The 20,647-nt window shown below is 40.7% G+C and overlaps 1 protein-coding gene across 5 annotated transcripts in view; it reads right to left on the bottom strand.

The window, feature by feature from the left end:
- Positions 1 to 3,766: 3,766 nt before the first annotated feature.
- Positions 3,767 to 20,647, bottom strand: part of usp25 (ubiquitin specific peptidase 25) — a 43,860-nt gene continuing 26,979 nt past the window's right edge. For 2 of the 5 annotated variants that reach the window (XM_023342062.1, XM_023342063.1), the window contains exons 16-26: positions 20,336 to 20,564; positions 19,458 to 19,715; positions 19,147 to 19,286; positions 17,423 to 17,590; positions 13,898 to 13,993; positions 11,469 to 11,647; positions 10,576 to 10,654; positions 9,524 to 9,603; positions 8,390 to 8,513; positions 5,558 to 5,750; positions 3,767 to 4,325 (exon numbers count right to left, since the gene is read on the bottom strand). In XM_023342062.1, coding sequence (XP_023197830.1) covers positions 4,153 to 4,325; positions 5,558 to 5,750; positions 8,390 to 8,513; positions 9,524 to 9,603; positions 10,576 to 10,654; positions 11,469 to 11,647; positions 13,898 to 13,993; positions 17,423 to 17,590; positions 19,147 to 19,286; positions 19,458 to 19,715; positions 20,336 to 20,564 — 1,719 coding nt within the window. In that variant the 3' untranslated portion in view covers positions 3,767 to 4,152. The remainder of the gene's footprint in view (positions 4,326 to 5,557; positions 5,751 to 8,389; positions 8,514 to 9,523; positions 9,604 to 10,575; positions 10,655 to 11,468; positions 11,648 to 13,897; positions 13,994 to 17,422; positions 17,591 to 19,146; positions 19,287 to 19,457; positions 19,716 to 20,335; positions 20,565 to 20,647) is intronic. The other 3 variants (XM_023342064.1, XM_023342065.1, XM_014471638.2) reach the window with 3 other exon arrangements.

Genomic DNA, 20,647 nt, shown 5'->3' with positions numbered 1-20,647 from the left:
CCAAGCTCCCGCTGCATGTCTGCAGGTTTATTTGCTTTTTTTTTTTTTTTTTTTGCTTCGCAGCCCAAGAGTGTAAACACGAAATGCTGAGTCAGCTGGAAAGTCATGTCTTTTTCAGGAGGAAAAAAAACAGACAAGAAAAGATGATTTGAAATCATCTGTGGTGGCACGGCAGTGGAACCGATTCAGTCCTGATTTATTCCCAAAACATTTTTTAAAACAAGGAAGAAAGATAAAATGACCAGACAAAAAAATATATATATTCTGTTTTCTATAAAGAATATAAAGAATCCTTTGTTTTTTCCCCCTGGAAATTTACTGCTTTTCTTTTTTCCCCGTTTACAATTCACAGATGTTCTCCATCCAATCGGACTCACATTGAGCTAATTTTGCAAAGACGAATAGGCAAGAATTTCAGTCTAAAAGTGTGCAAAGCTAGTAGAGACGCAAACCTGCACACCCGGAGATGTAGCTGCAGTTATATGTGATTCTATAAAGTTTTTTCTCAGGGGATCGAAAATCAAACCAAAACAAAAAGATAATTTTTTAAAGAATTTCAGTAGTTTAAAAACTATTGCACACAAATTCTGGATTTATTGATACGCAATCTGGTTCAGTGTTCAGATCAGTTAGTTTGATCGTACAATGCTAAGTTTTCTTCAGTGTAAGCGAACATGCGCCGACAACGAGGAGGAGTAATTGTTTAAATAGGGAGAAACCTGTAATTAAATCAGACCCAGAGAGACCTCTGATCAAGGATCACCTGAACTGACCTGAGCAGAGACTTTCAGAGGAAATGTCCTGGAGTTACTAACTGCTCTAGTTCATCATTCCTTTGACTAAAATCTGATCAGTTCTGTGGAATTGATCAGATACAATTGATCAGATTAGCAAATGAGGCTAATTAGCGGAGCTCACCAATGTCTGATGGACACATTACTGTGGAATATCGTCTTTCTTCCTGGAAGTTGAGCTGTTAGCATGCCATGACCGTCATGCAGTAACAGCGTCTTCAGTCAGAGGCTTCTTTAGATTCGTTGCAAGAGTGACTGCTACTGGAGCTCCTTCCTGCCCACAGCGACTCTTTGAAGATACTTGGATGATATGAGCTATGACATCTAATTTTCCTTTGGGATGAATAAAGTATTTTTTAAATTAAACTGAAGTAGTTCATTATTATAATTAAAGGGTTTGTTAGTTAAAAGTAAACAAAAGAACAAAGGAAGTAAGTTAAATGAAATTGTTATTCAGAGCTTTCCAGGTTTTTCCATTAAATCCAGGAAGAATATTGTTGAACTGTCATCTTTGAGGGGGGGGGGATGGGTAAACCTCCTTTGTAGCCTATTATTAATGGTTGGGGTTGGTACCTGCAGAAACATGAAGACATGGTTCAAGAAGAAAACAAAAAAAAAAGAGAACATTTTTAATATTAGGCTAATAGGAGGATAATCATCAGTTTAAAAGGAAACATTCAGCTTGGATCTTGGTAGACAGAATTTAAGTCTGTTCTTGGACAAAAGGCTTTTTTTTTTTTTTTTTTTTTGCAAAAGCATCAACCACTAGTCTTTACCTCACAAAATGTACAGATGCCCTTACAACCACCTGCTGCCACTGTTGGGAAAGCTCTGCCCCGGTGGCAACAGCATTCCTCTCAGCAGTAGAAAGACAGCCCCTCACTGAACTCCAACACGTCTTGAATTCGTCTCTTCTGCGAATTGAAAATGTCCGAGTAAGCTAGAAAATGGTTCTTTACAGCGCAATGATGACATGCATGAACACACAAGCTCGTCTTGATCAAATCGCGGTTCAAAACATCAGCATACATCGCTCTCCATACGACGCATAATCAGATAAGCTTGTGCGTTTGCCCCGTTAAACTGCAGGTCATGAAATGGGTCCATATGTCGGTAATTCTTGATGTAGCTGGAAAAGCAGTTCAAACCACTCATTAAGTCAGTCTATCAGTATCATTTAAACAGCCTCTGTTTCCACTCTATAATCAGCACCGCGCCTGGCTTCGTGCCCCACGTCAAGTCAATAGAAATAATGAGCAAAATGAGGGGACGCCACTGCCAAAAAAAGATAATTAATGCCTCATAAACATTTGCAAGCCAACAATGTCCACTTAAACATGCCTATCTCTCCGCATGGGCAAAGTCAAAGGTGGTTACACACAAACCAAAAACACAGCTCAGCAGATGAGGACTCCAGCTTTTTCTTTCTCCTCCCCTCTCTCTCTCTCTCTCTCTGAACAAGGGTGAAACAAGGACAACATACAGATCTGCACCTCATGTTACTGGCTGGATCTTATAGCGGCAGTTAAATTCTCACACACACTCGCACACAGCGGCGGGTTATTGATCTGCATTGATAGATGCGGCCCACCGCAGGGAGGGAGTGTCGGGTGACACGCCGACTGCAGATGCTCAGAGATCAGCTAACGGAGGCGGCGTGAATTCCCCCTGAAGCCTCAGAAAAACCTCCATGATTCACAGAGAGAGAGAGAGAGGCGTGAAGTGATGAAAGGACGGGGAACTCTGATTGGCTCGTAAAAAAAACTACGTCATAGAAGTACATGTTTAAAAGCAATAGTTGGGACCCCCGTTTCCCAGGGGTGCCCACAGTGTGGCCCGGGGGCCATTTGCAGCCTCCTGATGCCTTTCAAGAATGACTCAAATATGGCCCACAGTACAACTTTTATTTTCAATTTGGGAAGAAAGATTACAAACTGAAATCTCATCAAAATGCATTTTGTAAACAACTACACTTTCTACATTGTTTTGGAAGGACAAAATATGTCCAGTTCCCAACAGAACGATCCGATTTCTTCTTTTACTGCTCCAAACTGACTCAATCTGTTGCCATTTATTTCCAATAAATGCCTGACAAACTGTGTATTGTGTTAAATTGACTTTTTTGAGCTTTACATTATGTTATCTTATTCCCTGATCAAAATCATACCTGAAGTGTTGCCTTGATTCTTTCGTGTAGGTTAGAGAAGTCCTCTCCTGCGGCAACCATTCAGCTGTGCCAAACACCTGAGTGGACCGAGCCCCGCCTTCAGGGCGCAGTTATTTCTATTATTTTTTTCTTTCCATTGAGGTTTGTGGTTGGAACGCAACAAAATGCGAGAGGCATTTGAATTCTGGTTGAAAATATAGAAAAATCAAAGCTCGACCAAAAACCTGGCTTGACTCTATTGCTCTACATTCATGGAAGTCTGTATTAAAAGAACACCAATGGACTTAAAATTTTAACTAAGCTGAAATTATTTAGCATTTTTATTATTTGCGCCACAAGCCGTTTTGAAATTTGTTTTACTTTGTATGAATAGTTACTTCTAACGAGCAGCTGCAGAAAAGCTGCTCTAGGTTCTCACCGCTCCTCTGTGAGAACCTATAGGAACCTACAATCAGAAGCAGAACTTTTACTTACCTGCCAACCGTCTGTGAACGTAACGAGCAATGGCAAAGGACGAAAAATAAAGATCAAATTGAGGCAAAAAACAATCATTTAGTTGGCCTAAAAGGGCCATAAATAAAATTTTTATTCTCTCAAATTATTAACAAGCCCCAGGAAACCTGCGGCCGTCTACCACAGCACTTAAAATATCTCGTTCTGGCACAGTTCACAAAGACATGAGACCCATGTGAGATCCTCGGAGACATCTGAAGGCTCTCCTCCTTACTTTCTTAGAAAAATAAAACATGGTAATACTGTACCAAACAGGTGGCAAGAGAACCGGAGGGTCCATTCCACAAAGAGGGGCGGGGGGTGGGGGGTTTCAGAAAGGATTATTAGTGTGGCTACGGAAGCTTGAATCAAACAGCAACGACAATATTAACTATGAAAAACCTCGAAGCTTCTTGTTTTTTTTTTCTTATGTTGCAAAGCTGAAGCACAATGTGATTGCTTTCAACTCTTCTCACAATACTGTTTTCCCTCCCCGCCTCATCCTTCTTCGACTGTTCTGTTTTAAAGAGAAGTGTGGAAATAATATTTAGGATGATAAAACCTATAGCAGCAAAAAAATATGTAATAAAGAGTAACAGAAGAATAACGGCGAGAAGCAAGCGGCGACCCCTGGACTGAGAAGGAAGGCGTGGGTTGATGGAGGTCCGTGAGGGAGAGGCGGCGCGGCGCGTCCCGAGCTCATCTCCCCTCGCCGGGCGCCCGGCCGACGGCGGCCATGATGCGGCCGAAGCGCTCGCACAGCTCCAGGGTGGAGTAGCTGGGCAGCTTGGGGGGGTCGTGGAAGCTTTTGATCTCCGTGGAGCAGTCCAGCAGCTTGGGCAGGAAGTCGGTGAGCTTCTCCTGGAGGTTGGCTGGGAGACAGAAAGGAGAAGGCGGTGAGCAAACGTCAGGCTGAAATCGCAAGCTAAATATTTGCGGATGCTGCCACGTGAAGTCTGAGAGCGGCCAGAGCCGGGCGAGATCAGTGGGATTGGACCGGACTGCTCTGGGTGATAATGCTCTGCTTTCTGCTTTTCATGAACAAAGGACAGGAAATCAGACAAGCGGCTCTCTGTGGACTGATAAAAGATCCAAACGCTTCAGTCAAACTTTCCCACCGACCATCCAGAGCAAAGTGGCTTCCGGATCTTTACCCAAACATTTGCTTCTGTTAATGAGATGACTATGCGCCTTGTAGAAACAGACATCTCTGGAACTTTCCGCCCATTTTTCTCAATTTATAACCAAATCTCACTACTTTATTGGGATTGTATGTGATGGACAAACGATAAATGGTAAATAACTGAAATGGAAGGAAAATGACACGTGAGGATCCCCAAGGTTGAATCCTTGGACCTCTCCTATTTAATATCTACATGCTCCCACTAGCTCAAGTTATAAGAAGAAATACGATTAGTTACTATAGATACACACATGATGCACAGCTCTACGTTACAATGTCACCAGGTAACCTTGAACCAATCCAACTACTGAACAGATCAGTAATGGCATTTGCAAAACTTAAAAGCGGATGTCAGCAGATGCTCTCCATCCAAACCTCGCTCAGCTTCAGCAAAAACTTTACAGCTGGTTGAGACAAACGCCAAATTAATTCTGCCGGTTCAAATTCATGTTACACTTTGCCAGTTCTTGTGTTTAAACAAGTTTTAAAGTTTTCCTTTCACCTCGACTATGCAGTATGTTGTCCTGTTGTGTTAAATAGGAGCATCTAAGCAATATACTTTCAAGTATGTGGAAGTAACATGACAAATCTAACCTGGCTAATCAATAAAATAATCTTTTTTGAAGTGGAGTAGCTGTTTTTACAGCCTCTGTGGTGCTTTACTACGATCGTCCTAACTGATGGTAAAAGTCCAAGAACTGTGCACATGACTGATACAGCGTATAAAACACTGCATTAATCTGCACAGCTGAAAGTGTTTCCGAGGGACAGGAGGGCCAATGCTGATCCAAAACTTCCAAACTTCTGATCCCCGTCTGACTGCGTTTCCTGATCTTGCTTGCCTTGTTTGTTCTGAAACCGGACCTGCGTCCTCCGTCGTCCGACCGTTCAGACCTCCACAAACTTCCCTGGAGGGCTCACCTTCCATCTCCTGGCCCAGGTAGGAGCACCAGCGGTTCCTCATGTCCTCCACAGCGAGCAGGTCCTTCTCGGCCTCCTGCGCCAGCAGCAGGGGGATGCACGGCACCACCAGCTCGTTCATAATGCCGAGGCCTGTGCTCACCTCCGGCTCCTCTCCAGACTCAAACATGGCAGCCGCTTGCTCGTTCAGTTTCTGCGAGGAGGAGCGGGGGAAGAGAAACCGGTGAGTTCAACACAAAGTTTAACTAGGTGGATAAACAGTTCGAATGTACCCTGGCTCCAACTGGAGTTTAAACAGAGTTACTTTAATGAGGGCGAGGGGTGGCGCTCCTTTGGTTTCCACGGAACGACGGAATGTGTTTTTTCTGCAACCAGATGGGTTTCCAAGCAGCTGAGGTTGTATTTATTTGGAGCGAGAAGAAAGCTAGTGGTGTTCCTCAAACCAACCTCACTGTCATAAGGACACCGGTGTCTTTATGGATCCATTGGACAACATGCAGTTGTTTTAAGGGTGACAGTTAAGAGGTTAATCCAGGTTAATCCAGCACCAAGGTGCAGCAGCTGCAGTACTCCATAAAATCAGCCAGTCTCAATAGGGATACAACTTCTGGTTATTTTAGTAGTAAACTATGCCTCAAGATTTTTTTCTACACCTTTATTTTAAGCAATTAAAACAAATCAAAAAGTATCAGAATGGAAATTATCAAAATGATTTTAATTGGTCATGATATTTATTTTTATATTTATACACAATATCTATATCTCTTTGCTATAACCCCTTATAGTCCATACATACATAGTCTTGTACATCTGTAAATAAATATTTATATCTCGTAGAGCACTTCTGGATAGATGCAAACTACATCTCGTTGCTTGTACTTGTGACAGCGCAATGACAATAAAGTTGAATTCTATTCTATTCTATTTTATATCCATTGAGTCATTTTGGTTTTTCCATTTTCATTTTGGAAAATGAAGCCTGAGCACTTTAAGAACGTTGCAAACACATGGAGCCAATAAAGCAGAGCAGGGGTGCATGAAGAAATCCTTAATTTTAGGAGATTGGTGGTCAGTCGATACTTGCATGTGAAACCAATATCATCCATTGATCTCATCTACTTTGGAAAAGGTCTAAAATTCAACCACGGCTCTCTTGTGCTCTGCTGTGAGAGACCGGCCCACCAGATCATGTCTGAACGTCTTCAGTATCGGTCAAAATGGGAATCAGCAGGACAGGCTTCTCAAAGATCGGTAGTCTGCAATCGGTGCACCTCTACAGCACTGAGAGCTGGGGTACAGAGCACTACGCAGAGTGTTGGATTGGTCAAAAGTTTGTTGTCGTGTTTAGAACTCAAAAATGAGAAAAAGACACTTTAATGTCTCCATTTGTCAGTCTACCACAGAAGAAGAGCCCTGCAGTTAGCCTGCTAGCAGACAACAGGATGGAGACAAAGCAGACGCCGCAGTCTTTCAGAACATGTTGACAATTAAATCCGGCGTCAGTTTTTAGTTGATAATTATGCTGATTAATTGCTGTGGCCCTACTCTCAATGGCCATGTAATTCATTTAATTTAACAAAACACCTTTTAAATATTACTGATGAGCTCTAAATGTGCTAGCTTTACGTCACTGATAGAAAAGGGAAACGTGAAACCCGATTGTTGTATAAAGATCGTCTTTTACAAGGCTCAGAAAAATAAAATCTTAACGTTTAGCAACTGAACAACGCAGGAGAAAACGTGGCCAATTCACTTCATTAATGTTCGCCGTTTTTTCTTCTCCTCCCTCCCTCCCCGTCTCTCTAAGCCCCGTTTTATTTTGTCTCCTCCTTGAGATGTTTTTCATTTCCTTTATTAGATTTGGGTCTGAAGCAGGTCTTGAAATCCTTGCCTGAATGCAGATACAAGCTTTTTTTTTCTTCTTTCCGTTCTTGGCCCTGCAGCGTCTTGTCGTCACACACAAACTCGCTGACCTCCTTCTCTGAGGAACGACCTGCTTTTCTTTTTCTCTCTCTCTCTCTCTCTCTTTTTTTTTTTTCTTCCTGCAAGCCAGTTTGGAATCGGGAGCTGAGGGGCTGGATTTGCAAAACGTCCAAGTCCATTAACTGTGTCAACGTTAGCTGTGTTTTCAATTAAAACAAGAGGCGAAGGTAAACAGCTCCATGGACGGCGTTCTGGCCGGGGATCTGAGCTGACCGGCCGGACGGAGGTTAGCTGAGGACGCGCTTGTGTCTCATGGTAATGTGTTTACACTTGCTGGGCCTCCTGCTTCCTATTCCCACTACAATGATTACATTATGAGCACAATGCTGGTGTAAGGTTACCGAGTGCAGCAGCAGCAGAGAGAGAGGGAGAGAGAGAAGAGGTTCTGAGGACGGAATGGATCGGGTTGAGGAAAAAAAAAAAAAACCCTGGCCCTGACCAATAATACCGGAGCGCAGGCCAGTTTGTGGGGGAGAAATGAAAAGAGGCTCACATCACGACGCTGAAAGGATTTTCATCAGTCAGTATCAGATTAAAAAAAAAAAAAAAAAAAACTTTCTGTGGAATCTTTTGTGGGCTTGAAGCAAGCCAAAGCAATATCTCAGTGAAAGCAATCTGATTATAGAAACCAAGCTCATCGCTGAGGGGGGAAACATCCAGCTTTGTTAGTTTCTGCTGAGTCACTTTAGTGACGGAGGTCTGATAGAGAGGAAAGGGAGTAACAAAGAGGAGGAGGGGATCAGAGGGATGAACTACTTCACACGCTGGTTTCAGGGAGAAGATAATGTCCTTTGATTGTGGTAATATTCCAAAAGGGACGAAGGGCGAAACGGAGGGAAAGCGTCTCACCAGCAGACACTCTCTGCGGTGATAACCCAGCAGCTCCTCGTCGTGTCCGCGGTACAGGCCTTTCAACAGCAGCTCCCTGTTGTACTGGTACGAGTAGATGAGGTACATCAGGGCCTCCACGTAGCTGCACAGGAACACACACAGAAATACTCCGGTCAGATAACAACGCTGGATCAGAAAAACAGTGGAAACTAAAGAGAGATCCAAGCGAAGAACTCAATGACCCCAGTCTGCACTGCCATCAAACTGGGAGAGGCAATGACTGTGAAACTTTGCCCCCTGCAGGAGAAGCTGGGACGGGACATTTTGCTGGTGATGGCTGATCAGAGGATTTTCTACAAAATGCATCGACCCCATAACTCCAATGGTCCCATGACATTCTGGTTTATATTCTGCCCTAAAGCAGGTAAACTCAAGAACTGTCTGTACTTTTTACTAAAGAATAGATACAAAATATTGACATTTATTTCTGGCATATTGTTTTTAAAAAGCCTAAAATGATCAGGCTTTAAATTTGCAACTTCACAAAACCCCAGATGGGATGGAAAAGAGCCAGAAGGACATAAAGAGAAGATGAAAAAATAGAGAGCAAAAGAAAAATTGGAGAAAAATAAATACAGAATGACAAAAAGAAAGAAACAGAGAGAAAGAAGACAGAAAAACAGTCAAAGGCAAAAATAAATACAGAAAGGCAAAAAGAACAAAAGAACACAAAGTAAAATAGGCAGGAAGGCAAAAAGACAGAACAAAAGACAAAGATAAACAGAAGAACAAACAAAAGGAACGATAGAAAGAAAAGAACAAAAGCATGAGAAAAAACAAACCAAAAAGTAAAAGACAAAAGAAAGACAGGCAGAACGACAGAAGAGATTGCAAACTGTGTTGAGAATGTTTCATCAGTCATCCATACACTTTCAGAAAATAAATTTTATTAGCTGTTTTTAATATTTTATCAATTACTTCAAAATTTTCTCCAAGTTTGGACTGAAACAGATGCTATCTTAGAGTCTAGCGTTTTAATTTGGAAGCGTACGGTGACAGTTACTGAACCCTGACTTGTATCCAACTCAGCGGCTTTGCTTTTTGATTCACTACAAAGAAATCAGAGAGATATCCGAGAGCATTTGAGCGTACTTTGACTTCTGGAACAGCTCCAAACCAGTCACCATCAGCACAGTTGTCTCTCGGAAATTCCTGTAGTCTTGATGCCACATCTGCCAAAGGAAAAAAAAAAAAAAGAGTTCAAACAAATTAGATTTGTGGAAAACAAAGACGGAAAATATTATTTTAAAACACAGTGGAGGATCTAACTGGCTTGTCCAACACTGCATCAGGCTCCCAGAATATCCATGTGATTCCATATTGATCAAAACAAGTAATATTAGCAAAAAGGGAAGAATAAAAAACAGCTACCAAGGGGAGAAAAAAAGTATCCTGAAGTTAAACAATTACATTTTGTTGAGACGACACTTCGTTATGTTAGTATTTAGAATGTATCCTTTTTAATCTGTATTTTATTTTTTTCTTTCAGATTCGGTTATTGTTCTCTGTGCTTATCCAATTGGTTACTTTGTAGATCAATATTGCTGTTTACTAGTCTGCATTCATTTGTTTGGTATGTACTATTGTTATTCATTTATAGTTATCATAACTAATAATTAGTTTTAAAAATCCTTAAGATCACATAAAGTCTTTAATACACAGAAAAATCTAGACTGGGTTATGTTTAATCACAAAAACCACAATGATCACCAAGTTGGCTGAAGCTGTGACATGGCAAACCAAAACTAAATTTAAATCAAAGTAAAAAGCCATTTATCTTTTCAGATATTCTAATTTTTAGCTTTAGATAATGGAATTAGATTGAAGACAAACTTTTTCTCCCCCATTTGTTCATTTTTGATTTTTCCGTATTTATCCTCACTCTAAAATCTTTGGTATACAACAAGCGGAACAAGTAGAAATTCTCCTATATCACTGCATGCACATTCAGCACATGAAGTGTTACTAAATTTAGTTGTATATTATATATTTGTATCAAATCGATGGCTGGTATTCAGGAATAATATTTTTTTGTCATTTCAATCAGTGTGAAACGGCGAAATTGTGCAAACGTGAGAGCACAGAATGGGATAAATTCTGCTTGTTTTAGCTTAAGAAAAAAAAAAAAGATAGTCACTTCTCACCTCATATTCATCCATGTTGACCTCCTCGGGCTTAATCAGGTCCAGTTTAGCGCGCGCCACTTGCATAATGCTCTTACATCTGTGAGGGAGGTGGGGGTGAAAGGACGAAGACGAAGCGGTGTAAGCAGCGAGGCGCTGAGTCATGGTGAGGTACTATACCAAATGAAACGGTCGCCGCTGCCCCAAGGCCCTAACACGGCCTAATGAATCACTCTTAACTGCCGAGAGGAGAAGTGAAACGCTCCTCCGGAGGCTCCTATTGAGGCCACATGCACACATAAATCTAATTATCTTGCTCAAAATAGAGGAGAAGGGAGAAATCAATTTTGTGCTCATGAATATGGATTGAGGTCAACATGCACAGTGGAAAGCTTTTTAAGAGATGGTTAAGCACAACGCCCCCAAATGACTTTAACAATGCAGAGAAAAAAAAGGGGGGGTGAATCATTTAAAAATAAAAATATTTAAATAAAACATTTCTATACACGTGGTTTTTCTAGACTGCTTTACATCTAAAAAGAAATGGTCATGTAAACTTGAAAATGTTGCCTGTGCTGACAAATCAAAAATTAAGCTCTACAAAATTAAGGACTTTGCTGCCCTCTGCAGGGCAGCAACACAAACACAATGTTAGGTAAAATTCTATTAAATTTAACCTGCATCTACCAGCTTCCTTCTTTATCCAAGCTCGGTTAGATATGACGGAAAGTATCTTATGTTTTATCAGTGTGTTAGTCTGTCTGTTTAGCATCATCACAACATATATAGAAGCTTTGAGTTTGTAGTGTGACAATGCATGGAAAAGGTTGAGTCGTCTGAATACTTCTGCACGGTTCTGATCTTAGAGAAGTGTAATAAGATTTGAAACCATGGACCTGAACAGTCTTGCGTACCTCTCATCAAAGGCAAGGTTCCTGTCAGCAAACTGTGTGAGCAGAGTCCTCTCCAGGATCTTTTTGGGCGCCTCGTTTTGGATGAAGTAGACGATGACATGGTGTAGCCTGTAGTCCAACTCAGGCGGCGTGTCTTCCTGGGCAAACCGTAGGAGACGGGCGTATTCCAGCTTGATGGCCTGAACAGAGACAAAGCACAGGAACATCCAGGGTTCAAGCTCAGCACAGCAGGTGGCCACCGCTTCTCTCTAATTTAGTCCACTTTGGGAAATGACTAGGGGTGCACCGATTGCAGTATTCTGGCCGATCACTGATCTTTACAAAGCCTGACGATACAGATTTTTCTGTTTGGTCTGAAAAGTTGTCAACAGCGGGGTGACTATTAACTGCACATATGCCATCTAGCATGGCAGAGCAAAAGGCAACAGTGGCTGATTTTCAGACTTTTGTGACAGTAGACAAGATCGGTGGATACAAATCAGTTTCACTTTTAAGTGATTTGTTGATTGACTAATCAACCAATTGCAGATCTCCCAAAAATAAGAAAATTGGAGCCAGCTTCTCAGTGCACCCCTAGAAATTACAGAAAACTTTCACTCTGACACTATATAGACTTAAAATCAGCAAAAAATCTGCATTTTAAAATAAAACATTAAAAAAAAAACTGTTAAACAAATATAAATGTGTGTTTCACATTAAGGATTTCATCTCCATTAAAGGGTTGAGAGGTTAATGGTGCAAGTCTATAGGTGAATCTCAATAAATTAAGGTATCTCAAAGCTAATTTATTTCAGGAATTGGATTCAAAAAGTGAAACCAATCTATAGATTAATCATACAGAGTTATATATTCTGTTTGTTATCATTATGACTAACAGCTGTCCTCAAAATTCAGTTTCTTACAGAATTTGAATATTTCGTCGGACCGATTAAAACGGATGACATGGCCTGCTGACTTGGTAGCTGTCCAGTAGGAAATCTGACACCCCACAACGAGTCATGATGACAAATTTTACTGAACAATAAATTGTTCCAGAAATGATTGGAATAAAACACAATATTGTCATTTTGAGACCATCGTCAAGGAATATATATAATTTTTTTGGTTGAAAGAAACACGAAGAATACAAGCATGCAAAAGGAAATTTTTGAGCCCATTTTACTTTATCATACAATTAATTGATTTATTGCTTACATGGTAGCCTTCGCTCCAACTGTCATAATAATTAAGTCAAGCCACTCCTGAACCACACAACGCTAGAACTGTCTTACCTGACTTAAGGAGAAACTAAACTGCCACTGATTGGCTCAAAGTCCTTATTTTAGATTAAAGCAAAATGTATTTAATTCAGGGTGCGTTGACACCAGACCTGTTTCGTCCACTTTCACTAAACCAGGGGTGTCAAACTCCAGTCCTGAAGGGCAGCTGTCCTGCAGTTTTTAGATGTGCCACAGGTACAAAACACTGGAATTAAATGGCTTAATTACCTCCTTCTTGTGTAGATAAGTTCTCCGGCGCCTTGCTAATGACTTAATTATTCTATTCAGGTGTGGTGCAGCAGAGGCACATCTAAAATTTGCAGGGCAGTGGCCCTCCAGGACTGGAGTTTGACACCTGTGAACTAAAGAGACCAAAAAAGAAAACTATGGCCCGCTGACAAACCGAGGTTTTGGTTTGGTTGCAGTGAACGCCAGTGCCGTCTGAATGCATGTAAATGCCAAGCGGACCGGAAACTGCTCCAAAAGCAGAAAGTGAATATTAGACATTGGCATTCTAGGTAAAAACAACCAAAACAAAAGTGCAGGTCAAGCGCTAGCAGGAGAAACAGTAATTTACTAAAGACAAAAGAGAAATCCTAAAACCGCTAAAATCTGACGCCACTCTGTTTTGGTTACATTTTGCCATTTTGGTCTCCGATCAATCCAAGTCTACCGGACTATCAGGTGTGAAAACACCTTTAGAAATCAAGTTTATCAAGGCCAAAGTCAGAGCAGCCACCAGGAAATGTTGCTGACAAGCATAACGCAGATATTGATTTTTTTCCCCCCACTCAGCAGGACTTGGCACCTGCCCACACTGCCCAATGCACAGCAAACCTGTCTGACCTTACCCCACAGAGACTCTATGAAGTACTGAGACTCCTGACCCAATGGATCAGTCAAGCTGATCAAACACCGATATTTCAGCATTTCAATTTCTAAAAAATAAAAAAAGATTGATCGTACGTAATATTCCAATATTCTGAGAAGCTGAATTTTGGACTTCCATGACTCTGGGTGGAATAAGTCATTATATCAGTTTCACATTTTGAATTAAGTCACTATAATGAGTTTACTGTGCAATGTATAAATGATCATAAAACAGGAGGTTGAATGGTTGTATGAAGTGAGAGACAGTGGAATGAAGAGAGGTAGAAGGAGAGATGGTACCTTAAAAAAGGCTGCCTCAGGCCCGTTCTTTTCATAAATGCTGCTGGATTTGCCAATGGCCATAATAATACCCTGCATGTTGGGGGTCATCATTATCTACCCAGAAAGCAGGAACCATGTTAAATAAAATACCCTTTAAGTAAAAATATGATTAAATATACATGTTTCATGGCTCTCAGGCAGTGTAGTAGAGCCTACAGGAGTTAGGGCATGCTATTGGTTAGCCAGCACCACATGCACGGTTAGTGACAGGGAGGGACACAGCCAGTGTGTTCAGGGGCAGGATGCACATTCCTCAAAAAGGACGGTGTGTAAAAACCAAGGCAACTGAAGTCGGATGAAGGTTGAACCTTCCTGCTGTCTCAGAGTGACACTCAGTAGGAGCTTGGCAAATGTTACAGTCAGACGATGGGGTAGCAGGGTTTTCCTGTCAGACCGTCAATTTCCAGAACCACACACACAAAAAGAAAACTTGTAAAAGCGCAGTGCAACCCCGCCGAACCACAAAGGGGGGTAAAAGACTTTTGGGGTCTTATTGACCCTGTGTCTGAAGACCGCAGGAGGGTTAAAGAAAATCTGAGATTAAATAAAGTCAGTGTCATGTGTGGGATCTCTAGTCAGATCATTCAAACTGATTCACGATAACTCCTTGCTTCTTTCTTCAAACAGCGTTTTGACCATTTCAGGGTGGACATTCATCCCAGCAAACTACCTTAGTAAGGAGCATTTTTAATTAAAGGGGAAGTTTTATGGAGGGAGAGTACTGAGCATTTCTTCTTGGATGCCTTTTCTCAGCATTATGTCACTTCGGCTTTTCTACAATTCAGATTTTAGAATTTTACTCCAATAGATTTTACATGACATCAGTGGGGAAGAAGGGAACAGAATCTCCACTTAGATAACAGCTTCAAAGCTGGGTTATGCAACTTTCATGAAAATGTCTTTTTTTTCTTTTTTACATATTTGTTAAAACTGTCACTATGTTGTGACAGTATGGTATGAGACAATTAAAAAAAAACAAAAAACTTCTATGCCTTCTCTCAGAGCCAACTACAGATATACACAGCTCAGTCAGAAACAACCAATAAAAGCCTAACAGCAGAGCCTGTTGTGAATGCTAAGGCTAATTAGCATGGCCATCGAGGACAGCAGATAAATGGTGTTTCTGGAGCGGTAAGTTGTTTCTCCACCATTAGCACATTTAGCAGCTCGTACACAATATTGGTTGACAGCATTAAGACCCTCCTCCTGGCTCTGATTGGTTGTTTTTGACAGAGAGTGGTGCCCTTTTATCAGTTTATTGATGGCAGCACTGGGAGGAAGTGGTAGAGCTTGATTTTTTCACGAATTATCTGTCCTGTATTTCAATGTCAAGAGACAGTGACAGTTTTAACAAATATGTAAAAAAAATATTTTTAAAAAAATAAAAGTTACACACCAGCTTTAAGTTATCGTTTATGTTCTGAAAGATTGGCACGAAACATTTAAAAGTGTTTTTACTCATCTTTTAGAACTCAATATTAAGGTTCAGTAAAGCTCCTGTATCTGAAAGAATAAAACAGTAAACATCTCAGATGAGATAAGCTAACATTATCTGTTTAAGCATTAGCTTCACGGACATAGACAGCCCAGGGACAGTGTTTTGTCGGTCTGAGTTCTCTAAAATTCCTAACACCCCGTTCTACTGCGGTATGAATTAACAGGAAAATAGTCAGACAACTCAGCCAACTACTAAATGGTGAAGAAAAGAAACCAACCAACCATCCTCTCCATTAATCTTCCATTTAGTTGGAGGCTAATGCGTGACCAATAATATGTTGTTTGAGGCAGACCAACGTAGACAAGTAGAGCAGAAAACATAGGAATCCACAGCTACCTGGATTCCTATCCTAATTGATCACTAAAGACAATATTTTGCAAAAAATAATCACAAATATAGAAATTGTACAGGGCTGCTGTTGAATACATCTGAATGGTCCTGATCCTTGCTTACACTGCAAAAACGAAGTATTGTATGCTCCAGGTCCATATTTGGTTTGAAGTACAATTTATTTTAGTGCAGAATGATCCTTTATTCGGCCCCCCCCAAGTACTAAAATTTCTTTGTATCGACATCAAAGTGACAAACTGAAATCAATGTACAAACCTCAATAAAGGATATTAATACTTAGGGATGCAGAGATATGAAAATTTGTGTGATGGCGATAATAATGTTAATGTTATGGCCGATAATTGATATTAACCGATATTATATACACTTCCCTATCCTTTCAACATCGCAAAATGACCTGATTCTCACAGACATTGCTTTTTTGCTTCAGTTAATCACCCGACAATCTGGAGCTAAATCACTGTCACATGGTAAAATAAGCATCACATGATCAACCTCTTAGGCTCCAGAAACACAAACGGGAACCAAATTGAAGTCAATATTGGTTGTTAATATCTCATCGGACCAACACTGGTATGTGTTGACTACAAATAATCGGTTGACATAAGTATCAACGATTAAGGAACAAACACTTGAATCAAATTGAAATTAATCATATTTTGCCCTTCCTGTAGCAAGACAGAATCCCGTGCCTTTAAGAAATGTTGCCACCATCTCAAAAAAAAAAAAAAGTGATCTATAAAAAATTGCAATACCTACTGCTGGGAATTCTGAATCAATTCAAAATGCTCAAAAATCTACTGTATTTTGAAATGAGTTAAGTTGCATGTCTTTGCTGCTCCTGTTTATGAGTATATTGCACCGCATTACGTATCCACCTGGCTGTTGTAGAAACATTCTTTGATACTTTTTGATTAAGAAAGGGCCAGACAATCTGGTGCACAAACCTATTTTTGTTCAAGCACAAACCGATGGGATTTGATACAGTATGAAATCTTCTAGAATTATTTTAAATAAACATTATATTTGTTTACACTGTCTTTTAATCTTGTTGGTTACAATTTAAAAAGAATCTCTAGATCTTTTGAAAAGAAAAACTGGTTTCTGAATCAAAAATGGTTTCTGTATCAAACTGTGACCCAAAATAACAGAATCGAATCACTAGACGCTGAAAGATTTGCACCTCCAGCTTGAAGCACCAACACCAATTCAGGCAGTAGCTGTAGGAGGAACAAGCGTCTTTGTGTCTGTGTGTTTACTTCTAGCGCGGTATCAATGGGGAGGAAAACATAAAAATAAACACTTAACAGCCCCGGATAGAATAAGACTTCCAAGACATAAAAGCTGAGGAAAGCAACATGAAAACATTCCTAGAGAGGCAAACAGCTTCCTGCCATAGAGCCAAAATGTAGATTGACTGAAGTAGAGATTTTTCATGTGAAGGCTTTGCAGATAGGGCAACACAGGGTTAGCGTCAGAGCGCGTTTTCAGCCTGATGCCAAGTCCTGAATCAGTCAGCAGAACAAAGTACAGCTCAGAATCATAGATAGCCATGTGAAGAGGCATATTAAACAGCCTTTGATGTCTGTGAGCAGGAAAAGACAGAAGAGAGGCTGAGATGGAGCTGCAGCTACCTCGTCATCATAACCCCCCTCCTCTGATTCAATGACAAAGGTGCCCACGTGAGGAATGGCCACCTCTACGGTGCGCTGGCAAGGGGCCTCAGCCTCTTTAACCTGGTCAGAGGGAGGGGCGGGGCTCATCTGGGCCTCGGGCTGAAGGGTCGAGGGAGGGGGGGCTGACTGGAGAGGAAGTGTAACAGGTGAACAGGAAGGACAGATGAAAGGACAAGATGTTAGATGGAAAGGGAAAAAAATATGTGAAATATAAAAATGCAGCTCTCATAATCTGAACACATCTTCAGTTGCAGCCCAATAAAAACTGAAAGGGCAGATGAAGCTCATTTCAGATGTGAAAACTCATATTTCCTCATCAATAATAGTGCAGGATTTAAAATGGCTCATCAAACAGCCGTGAATGTTAGTGTCCAATATGGCTGCCGAGGAAATAGAGTGTAGTGAAAGCTGCATACAGACACTTTTTATTAAACGTCATAAGCTTGTGACACCAGTGGCACGCGTTGCGTTGTTAAATATCTATATATTATTCTTTTAGTGTTGAAGACAAACAGTGGAGAGAAACATATTATCAGCTTGTGTTGCAAACAGTAGCTGGAACAAAAACAAAGAGAAAATCCACTATTTTCCAACTAGAAACTCTGGAATAATGAGCAAAACTGGGGAAAACGAGAAAAATTCAAATACATAGCCTGAGTGGAGCTGGATATGCATTAATCATTAAATCCTGTTAATTAAGGTGGTTAAAAACGATTAACCATTTCAGAAATTAACTTTAAGGTTTTCTTTGAAAAATGATTGAAGTGACATGCCTTTCAGCTTCAGGGTGTTGCTGTTTTTAAGGTTGAAAATGTAATAATCTACAGAAATGAACATTAGGCTAAATAACTACAGGGCTCTAGCAAGTGATTCATATTCATCAAATGACAAAAAATAACATTCGCTAAAAGTTTGGTAAAAATTAGTAAAAAAAATTTTTTAAATGACAGTAATTTTCTATCTACATCTATTTTGCTTTGGCTAAAAAAACGTATTAATTGAGGGACATAAATTATTGCATTGAATTGCAGCAGCCGTCTTCACTTCTATGCCAGGTATATTTTGTGGAGCCTTTAAAATAAAACTATTTATTTTAGTACAAATCCCTTATTCTACTTACAAACATTTGCAAAACAACAATTTTAATGTTGTACCGTCTAATCCAGACCCAATTTAAAACCCAGAGGTTCAGTGCAACAGCTCGATGTAAGAGGAAAATGTTTTCTCATTTTACTTTAAAACCAAAGAGTAAAAACTAAAGATCTGAACACAATTATGTCATTTGCTTTGATTTATTGAACCATAATTTGAGGTTTTGTCAGAAACATTTTTGTTTTATTCTCAACATGGAAAGCAAAAACTAAAAGACTTGTTCAAATAGAAATCTATGGATAAAGGAGTTTCCTTTTATCTTTTCCCCACCAAGCCAGATGTGGAAAATCAAAAGAAAAAAATTTCCACACATTTCAATGCTGTGCTGAGTATTTATTTAACCAATTTGGTGAAACGCTGGTTATTAAAACCCACACACTGTGTGTGTAAAGGTTTGTATTAATAGTGGATTTTCTCTTTGACACTCTGACGTTGTGCATTAAATGAAGGACCTGAAATGGAACGTTTTGGTGAAATGAGATGTTTAATAGAAGCTTCAGTTGCAACACCGCCCTGCAGCCCATACATACAGTGTTCAGCAGGACCTCAGGGCTCCTGTCCTCCTGCTCTGCAGCCGCTCTGCTTATGGCCCTCTCTGTGTCCTCCTGTAGGTGCTTGAAGTCGCCTGTGGGCGACGGCTGCTCCAGGTACTCCGGATCCTGCTGGGCTACTGCAGAATATCAACAGATAAATGAGAGTGCAGGAGAGAATTGGCTTAGCAAAAAAAAAAAAAAAAAACTGAAATAAGGAAGCAAACAAACTGCATAAGGTAAAAATCTTTTAATAAATTCCTAATGAGCATTAATTTCGAATCCGCTCTGATGAGCTCCATGGCGCCTACCAGAATTATCTGGAGGGCTGGATTCAATGCTCATGGGTTGTGGAGAAGAAGTGGAGGTGGAAGTGCTGGACGGTGCTGCAGACGCAGCTGCTGCAGCCAGAGCCAGCTTCTCCTGCTGGGCCTTGCGGGCCTGCATGGCGTCCCACTCTTCGATCTCCTTGTCGAACTGCTCGTTATCCTCCTTCACGTACTGCTTCAGGTCAGGAGGCAGCTTGTCCATGCCGCTCAGGATCTGGCCTGTCTCTTTATCGAACTCCTCTGCAAAAGAGTGGGGTACTGATCATCATATGGGAAAAAGGTGTAAAGCTCTATTAAATGGAGGGTTTGGGTAGCCGTAAGGTAAGGAGAAAATCTCTATGCATGCTCGGTATGAGGGACCGTTAACAATGCTTCCGATTGTTGCTACGCGCCCATCCAGGGGGAGTGAATGCTACAAGCTACTGGTTGTAGCTTGTAGCATCTAGTAGCTACAAGCTGTTTATATGGTTGCCATTGACCATATAAACATGCAATTTGACATTTTGAAAATAAATTCGCTTAATGGAAACATGGTTATTTAGAAAAGAAACTAGTTTTTTTCAAGTAAAATAAGTTCAAGTTCAATAAGTTTCGCCGCTGGGATGAAGTGGCATCCCAATTAGTTTTTCGCAAAGCTGCAATGGAAATACTTTTGCATCACACAAGTCATGTGATCAACTGGATGTTGCCACTGGCACAACCCAGGAAGCAGAAGATGACAGGAAGTAGTCGGTGGATCATGTTTTTTAATGACTTATGTAAACAAGCGTCCGAAATTCTGATGCCTTGGAGTTTGTTTTTTTGTTATACAAGAACAATCTAGAAATGTTCGTCAAACATGACACCAGTGCTGATTGTACCTTCTATGAGGAATGGCTTCTTGTCATTAATGTACATGAGGCAGTAGGCACTGGCGTTGCGGTAACCTCCAAATGAGTCCCTGACCAGCTCCTCCCAGGACGACTTGGTGACCGAGATGTCGTTGTACTTCATCCAGCAGCGCTGGTGAGGGTCATAAATGTAGGCCCAGTAGTGGCCGGCGTTAGCCTGGCCTTCATGGACCAGCACTGCATGAAGCCGGTATGGAACCTGAGAAAAAAAGGAAATGACGTTAGAAATGCAGATGAGAAAACGAAGCGTGAAGCCGATGAGTTTTTTTGTTTTGATTAAAA

This window comes from Xiphophorus maculatus, chromosome 11 (genome assembly GCF_002775205.1).
Source record: "Xiphophorus maculatus strain JP 163 A chromosome 11, X_maculatus-5.0-male, whole genome shotgun sequence".
NCBI classification, from domain to species: Eukaryota; Metazoa; Chordata; class Actinopteri; order Cyprinodontiformes; family Poeciliidae; genus Xiphophorus; species Xiphophorus maculatus.
This window is presented reverse-complemented; position numbering and strand designations above follow the sequence as displayed.